Source organism: Suillus fuscotomentosus (assembly GCF_016647785.1).
Source record: "Suillus fuscotomentosus strain FC203 chromosome Unknown F5891scaffold_401, whole genome shotgun sequence".
Classification (NCBI taxonomy): Eukaryota; Fungi; Basidiomycota; class Agaricomycetes; order Boletales; family Suillaceae; genus Suillus; species Suillus fuscotomentosus.
In genome coordinates, this window is record NW_024539913.1 from 21,937 (window position 1) to 29,752 (window position 7,816).

At 46.8% G+C, this 7,816-nt stretch overlaps 4 protein-coding genes across 4 annotated transcripts; 2 read left to right on the plus strand and 2 right to left on the minus strand.

The window, feature by feature from the left end:
• The first annotated feature begins 356 nt into the window (after positions 1–356).
• Positions 357–1,086, plus strand: F5891DRAFT_484230 (uncharacterized protein). Its single transcript, XM_041372003.1, has one exon. The coding sequence runs from the start codon at positions 540–542 to the stop codon at positions 912–914; it is 375 nt and encodes a 124-aa protein (XP_041216282.1). The 5' UTR covers positions 357–539; the 3' UTR covers positions 915–1,086.
• F5891DRAFT_1202567 (CHAT domain-containing protein) lies at positions 966–2,816 on the plus strand (the record flags this gene model as incomplete). Its single annotated transcript, XM_041368939.1, has 2 exons — positions 966–1,253; positions 1,305–2,816. 2 exons carry the CDS (start codon positions 966–968, stop codon positions 2,814–2,816), a joined length of 1,800 nt encoding a protein of 599 aa, XP_041216283.1.
• Positions 2,817–3,308: 492 nt separating this feature from the next.
• Positions 3,309–4,538, minus strand: F5891DRAFT_1284682 (uncharacterized protein). Its single transcript, XM_041370578.1, has 3 exons — positions 4,286–4,538; positions 3,742–4,219; positions 3,309–3,683 (listed from the first exon to the last, which is right to left on the minus strand). Exons 1-3 carry the CDS (start codon positions 4,425–4,427, stop codon positions 3,383–3,385), a joined length of 921 nt encoding a protein of 306 aa, XP_041216284.1. The 5' UTR covers positions 4,428–4,538; the 3' UTR covers positions 3,309–3,382.
• An 893-nt stretch (positions 4,539–5,431) lies between these two features.
• On the minus strand, positions 5,432–6,124 carry F5891DRAFT_1202569 (uncharacterized protein; the record flags this gene model as incomplete). The annotated part of the gene is made up of 5 exons (XM_041368940.1): positions 5,432–5,567; positions 5,644–5,724; positions 5,813–5,873; positions 5,927–5,976; positions 6,021–6,124. 5 exons carry the CDS (start codon positions 6,122–6,124, stop codon positions 5,432–5,434), a joined length of 432 nt encoding a protein of 143 aa, XP_041216285.1.
• Positions 6,125–7,816: the final 1,692 nt, after the last annotated feature.

Below are 7,816 nucleotides of genomic sequence, written 5' to 3' on the forward strand. Positions count from 1 at the left end.
AGTGAGTACATTATTCTTTCCTCAAGTTCGAGTCTTCCTCACCAAATGTAATTACGATATGTTGGCAGAACGTGAGTGCATTTATCCTCCGCCGTCCCCGAGCCATGCTGACCGAAGAAATTGCTGATCCTCGACAGCTTGTAAGTCAATTTGTCCTATACAATCTCACCAGAGCGCTGAATTGGCATTATCATAAGACAAGTACTGTTGCAGACATCTGCGAAACCACCTACCTCTATCATAAGCTCCTGCTTCTCTGTTCAGGTGGCACGTACCTTCGTAGCGTCGTGGCAAGGAAAATTAGTATCGATAATGTGATCGTCAAATGCAACAATCTTCCAATAGACGCATCCGGTGAAGGCATCCACCTTCGACGAGTTGTCCTCGAGCTCTGTCCTCTTGGCCATCAGCTGATTCAACTCCGTCTCACAGCTCGCTACAATCTCGCACAAGCAGTTGAAGCACATTTTGATCAGCACGGCAACATCGATGATGCATACAACTTCGTCGTGAAGCCATGTCTCTGAGCCCCGAGGGACATGCTGACCGTCATATCTGAACAACTTGGTTGTCTCACTCGCATTCCGCTTCGATCACCAAGGAAACTTAATGACCTTAATGATGCCATCTCTTTTTATGAAGAATCCCTGCACCTGTGCCCTATTGAGGACGAATCTCGTGATTCCTCATTAGACAACTTAGGGAGCGCCCTTGTCGCCCGCTTTACCAAACGTCGCAATGTTGTAGACCTCACTCGAGCTATCACCCTCCATCGCGAGGCACTGTCATTGCGTCTAGCTGGGCATCCACTTCGTGACAACGCTCTTAACCACCTTGCCCTCGCGCTCCAACAGGAACATGGCATATCACATGCCAGCGAGGACCTTAATGAGACCATCAATTTATATCACTAAAGTCTCCGGTCAACGCAGCTTGATCCAGAGCGCTATGTGACTCTTCAAAATATGAGTTCAGCGTTCAGCTCTCGTTTCATGCAGACTCGGGATAATGAAGATGTCGAGGAGGCCATTACTCTTTGCCAAGAGTCATTGGCAGCTCTGTCTTCACTTCACCCGGACAGGTATTTCAGCTACATGCGGCTGCAGGTGGCCTATGTGTCTCGTTATCAGATTCTGCGCGACCCTGTTGATTTATCGCTCGCAGTGGAGAACTTCCGACTGGCATCAAGGCATCCTACTCAAATATTTCCGGAACGCATCATAAATGCTATTGACTGGGCTCGCCAAGTAGAGGTATATCAAAATGAATCTGCCCTAGAAGCATACCAAATGTGCTAAATTGAGTTGTTTGACAGCCATATGATGACGCAATCGTCGATCATCTCACGGCGCGAGCTTGCGGCCGCTTTTCGTGGTGCGCGATCACTTCCTGTAGATGCAGCCTCGTGTGCCATATGTCGTGACAATCTACGACGGGCAGTCGAGCTCGTGGAGCAGGGCCGTGGCCAGCAGTGGTCACTGGTATTGCGGCTCAGGACACCACTCGAAGACCTCAAGTCTAGGAATCCCGAACTAGCTCGCAAGTTTTTAAATCTTAGCACGCACCTGTCCGATGCTCGGGGTTCTATAGCCAGAACTAACAGAGCTGTTGCTGATCAGGCAGCAACAGAGTATAGGAGACTCACAAAGCAATGGGAAGCTGTGGTAGCTGAGACACGTGATCTTCGGGCGTTCTCGCAGTTTTTGCTCCCACCTTCGTGCGAAGACCTGCAAGTGGCAGCACGCCAAGGCCCAATTATCATCCTCATCGCCAGCCAGAACTCGTGCAGCGCCATCATTGTCCCGACATCAGGAGGCCCCCATCATGTTCCTTTCCCATCCATCGCTCTCGCAGATCTGAAGATTCTCAAGGATCGCTTCGCCAGGGCAATACGAGACGCATCTCGAATGAGCCCAGCGGAGTCAAGGACGGATCTAATAGTACTCCTGCGGATAACATGGGACGAGATCATGTTACCCATCGTCAACCTACTCGAGCACGTCCTCAAACTAAAACACCGCTCTCGAATCCGGTTATGTCCAACTGCAGATTTCACGTCCATTCCTCTCCATGCAGCTCACCCGTTCCAAACAAAGGCAGATTGTTCTGGCAAGGAGCCATGCCTGGAAGATATCTACATCTGTTCTTACATGCCGACACTTTCAGCTCTAATCAGATCTAGACAGTGGATGAAGAAGCGCGTGCCTCCGTCCTTTGTGGCGATTGGACAAGGTCAACCGGGCGCAGGGAAAGGCAAGGCGCTATTGGCTATCGACAGCGAGCTCGAGCTTGTCCGTAAGCTCGTTCCCACAACTGCCAACTCCACCACTATTTCTGGCGACGCAGCCACACGAGCAGGTGCACTCTCAACTTTACAGCAGAACACATGGGTGCACCTTGCTTGTCATGGAAAACAGGACTCTATGCAGCCTGACAACTCGCATTTTGTTATGAGAGACGAACATTTGACGCTGCTCGATATTGTGGAGAGAGACATTCCGCAGGCTGAGTTTGCGTTCCTATCTGCTTGTCATACTGCCATCGGCGATGAAAAGACATCCGAGGAAGTGGTTCACCTTGCAGCTGGTCTCCAGTTTTCAGGGTTCAAGAGCGTCGTTGGCACGCTGTGGGAGGTTGACGATGCCATCGCAAAACACGTCGTTGAAGCTTTCTACACGCATATGCTTGGAGATTTGAAAGATGGTGGTGTCATGGACTGTACGAAGGCAGCCTGGGCACTCAACTGTGCTATGCACGCTGTGAAGACGAAAGTGCTGCTCGAGCAGAGGATGGCTTTTGTTCACATCGGTGTGTAGTTCTAGGTCGTATTGCTATCGTCTGTACATATTCACAAGTATCGATCCCGTAACTATTTCCGAGAATGATGTACCACTACTATTGATACATGTACACGCTCTTAGAAGACAATCTGGTTTCTGCGTTGGAGTCGGCTACTAATATTCTCGAACGCCAAGTATGAGAGATGATGCCGGTCCCAGCAAAAGACATCTGCACGACCAATGAACACCGAGTATCTGAGTTCCCATAGACTGTAAAATCTACAGAAATAATGAGCAGTGTTTACCAGCAGATGCCAACGAGAATCGTAAGCTCGAGGGAAGAGACAAAGCAAACTAGCACGTGCGAAACTTAAGAAAACAGGACCGCAAACTATGGGAGATATTGTGTGAAGTAGATGAATACATCTAAACTTAGTAGATGGGGGTTGTGTCTGGGTCCAGTCTGGCGGTGTGCCAGCCACTGCCCAGCTAGATTTGAGCAGAGTTTGATTACAAACTGGGAGGTGGCTGACCCTGCATACCTGACAACCCCTGCTGCCCGCCTGCCCGCCCACTGCCTGCCCGCCCACCATGTCATGTTCTTAGCACCCCACCCCAGCCTGACATGAAAATAGAGTAGGCTGCAAAGTGGGGACATTGGGAAATTCACAAGATTCCTGCAGAAGGTCGAAGTCGCCATTTCTGACCGAAGTGCATTTCCGCTTGGATGGAAGGGAAGGAGGGGATGAGCCACCAGTCGGACGTTTCTTACATGAGCGCCGGCGAGTGCCTGGCCTTTTATCAGGCCCTCGCCGTTTAAGTGCCGCATCGTATTGGCATTTATCAGAGCGGCTCACGCAATTATGGCAAATTGGTCTTGTGGAATCACATCGAATCTTCCTCCTACGACTTAGCAAGCACGTGAATGAATAGCCTGAAATAAGGATAAGAATGAACGTACCATTGCTGACAAGCTATCACTCGATTCGAAATATCCCTGGGAGGCTGATCCCGGGATGTAGATGCTGTTGGCTGTGGGTGAGGGGTTGATTGAGACTCTGACGTTGGAATAGAGGATCGAGTGCTCTCCGGAGTTTGTATCACAGGGGGTTGTGCTGAGCCACCACCCGAGGAGTAATATTGTAGGCGCAAGTCCTTGAGAGAATATATTCGGTTTGGGGGGCCTTCATAGAACAAATTGACGATGCCGCCATTAGCTGGAGGGGGCGGAAGGTAGGTGTTAAGGCAGGCATGGGGTGGTACACCAAGGCCAAGGTCATTTCTTTGTGAAAAAGGAAATTCATACTGATATGAATCATGGTGCTGAGGATTTTCGAGAAGGTGAGGGTGCAGGTGGATGTTGATATTAGTGTAATCGAACTGAGAGGCTGGGATGCCGGCTGCACATTGTACATCTAGTTGATTTTGATGATAGTGGACTTGATTGTGAACAATATAATGATGATTAATGTTGTTTTGAAAAAGCGAGTTTTGATAGGACGTACTGTCTCCGTGCGGCTGAGGAAATTGAGTCCCAAAGATGGGTGGGTATAGGCCAGAGCCATCCTCACTGTACTGAGGACCATCCTCCATCATGCCTCGTGGAAATGGAAAATAGATATCACTGTTTGTGCTGATGGTGACCATACTAAGTACTGAAGAGAGGGTATGAGAGTTTAGAAGGAAGACGGTAACTGGTAATATAACACTAGTTTCCGGTGCTTTGCCACGCGAGACTTAGGCTGATTTATGTAAAACAGTTGAAGGAGAAAGTACTTGCGAGGGAACTCATGCCCAAGGCAAGCTCAATGACTACTAGTAGTCATTGGGCCGAACTCATTACCAATTCGCGAGTTAAATGGGGCGCAATTCGTTACAACTCTTATTAGTGCCGAGCTGTGTCAAATTACTGCAATTTCCCACCTCGATTCGACTCGATAGCAACACTACACGGATGTTCCTTGCATGACGAGGACGACAAAAGGCTTGAAGCTTGAAAGCTTGAAGGGCCAAGAGTAGTCGAACATGCTGTTGGTACGGTTGGTCCATGATATAGTAGTGGTTACGCCCGCCTGTATGATTGGAAGTACTTATAATGTAGTTCCCACGGCTACGCATGTTGCTTCAACGATGCGATATCATCGTGTAGTCTGGTTCCCTGAGTCTGACTACGTCAATCAAATTGACACATAGTCAGACTAGTTACGAGCCTAAGTATGCACTATATGTGTACTGGTGTACAGTTTACTAGATATGTTCATATTGCATTATGAGCATATCTACTGTACATGACTTGTCAGCGATGATTCATCCTGGTATCGCGAAGAGATAACCATTAGTCAGTATTCAATTCACTTCAACAGGTCGTTATCTGCTCGCCCAGGTAGTACATGAGCGGTGTGTCTAGATCTGTACCCGGCAGCTGATAGACCACATTCCACACTTGCAAAACTTACCGTCTGTCAGCTATTTGAACATGAAGACTGGTAGCAGAAGATGTGCGCACGATCTATGGAAACTCAAATAGCTTTCAATGCAATAGTTCTGCCGCATCCACTGTGTCATCATTTGTCTGAGTCGTTCGGGTGGGGCACGATGTGACTATTCCATGGACCAAGAAAAGTAGAAATCCCGTGTCTGAGCTCAGACGGCTAATAATCCTTGAATTTGACATATTTATGAACCTCAAAGATGGCGAGCATCTTGGCGGAGACTGCGGGCCACTCCACCGAGTCATTCCCAAAGCGCGACACTGACCGCGCCTGGTCATAGTTCTCAATGTTAATCCTTTGATGGCGCCAAACTACACAAAACATCAGTATTTCATTGATTCATCTTCGGCCCGATATCACTCGGAACTCACGCATTCCAAAACCCATCATCGTGCATGAACTGCTGCCAGCGACCAACAATTGCCTTGAGCTCCCTGAGCATCCAAGGTTTCCTGAGGAGCAGGGATTCAGAGAGAGTCAATGTCCATGAGCTCGAATTGAAAGACCATGTTGAGCTCACGGTTCCGCGGAAGGACATACGTGGCGAGCTCGGATGCCTCATGTGTGAAAGGTGTTTCGCCGATCGTGATGAGGTCGTGGGCTGTGGGAGTTCCGTTAGTTAATCAGAGAAGCGGGGAAAAGGAGGGGGCACACGAGAGAGGACCTTAGTGTGCATTTGTTTCATGTATTTGTGGACCTGCGGACTGGGAAGGTCAAGTAATTCTCGAGTCAAGATGAATGAACTTACCCATTCACGTAGTACCTGCTGGTGGGCTGGTAATACTGCGTGTGGTCTACCAGAGGCGCATCGGGGAGACCATCCGTCTTCGAGATGCAATTGATCACGTCCATCTATGGTAATGCCCGTTGTTTGTTTGTAAAATAAGTAGGGGGGAGAGATTCTAAGCATATTTTGTTATATGGGATATGGTTAGACCATGGTTATGGCTAGCTCAATGTGAGCAATTTCGAACATTTTTAGCATTTCTCAAAATGTGCAAAACAAGGGGGGTCCATTTTGCACATTTTGAGAAATGTCAAAAATGTGCAAAACCAAGGAGCTCCATTTTGCACATTTTGAGAAATGTCAAAAATGTGCAAAACCAAGGAGCTCCATTTTGCACATTTTGAGAAATGTCAAAAATGTGCAAAACCAAGGAGCTCCATTTTGCACATTTTGAGAAATGTTAAAAATGTGCAAAACAAGGGGGGTCCATTTTGCACATTTTGAGAAATGTCAAAAATGTGCAAAACCAAGGAGCTCCATTTTGCACATTTTGAGAAATGTCAAAAATGTGCGAAACCAAGGAGCTCCATTTTGCACATTTTGAGAAATGTCAAAAATGTGCGAAACCAAGGAGCTCCATTTTGCACATTTTGAGAAATGTCAAAAATGTGCGAAACCAAGGAGCTCCATTTTGCACATTTTGAGAAATGTCAAAAATGTGCGAAACCAAGGAGCTCCATTTTGCACATTTTGAGAAATGTCAAAAATGTGCGAAACCAGGTAGGTCCATTTTGCACATTTCTGGCATTCCTCAAAATGTGCAAAATGGGCCCTCTTGGTTTTGCACATTTTTGACATTTCTCAAAATGTGCAAAATGGACCCCCCTTGTTTTGCACATTTTTGACATTTCTCAAAATGTGCAAAATGGACCTCCTTGGTTTTGCACATTTTTGACATTTCTCAAAATGTGCAAAATGGGACCCCCTTGTTTTGCACATTTTTGACATTTCTCAAAATGTGCAAAACAAAGGGGGTACATTTTGCACATTTTTGACATTTCTCAAAATGTGCAAAACAAAGGGGGTACATTTTGCACATTTCTGGCATTCCTCAAAATGTGCAAATGTATCCCCCTTGTTTTGCACATTTTCGCCATTCCTCAAAATGTACATAATGGACCCCCTTGGTTTCGCACATTTTTAGCATTTCTCAAAATGTGCAAAACAAGGGGGGTCCATTTTGCACATTTCTGGCATTCATCAAAATGTGCAAATGTACCCTGCTTGTTTTGCACATTTTCACCATTCCTCAAAATGTGCAACACAAGGGTGGTCCATTTTACACATTTCTGGTATTCCTCAAAATGTGCGAAACAAGGGGGTCAATTTTTACATATTTTTGGCATTTCTCAAAATGTGCAAAATGAGGGGGTCCATTTTGCACATTTCTGGCATTCCTCAGAATGTGCACAATGCACCTTCCTTGTTTCGCACATTTTCGCCATTCCTCAAAATGTGCAAAATGAGAGGGTCAATTTTCACACATTTTTGGCATTTCTCAAAATGTGCAAAATGAGGGGGGTCCATTTGCACAGTTGGTAGGGTGCATGTCACACATCCCCTTGTTTTGCGCATTTTGAGATATGCCAGATATGTGTAAAATGGACTCCCTTGTTTTGCACATTGTTGACATGCCTCGAAATGTGCAAATGCACCCCCTTTGTTCTGCACATTTTTGGCATTCCTCACAATGTGCAAAATGAGGGGGTCCATTTTGCACATATCTGGCATTCCTCAAAATGTGCAAAATGGACCCC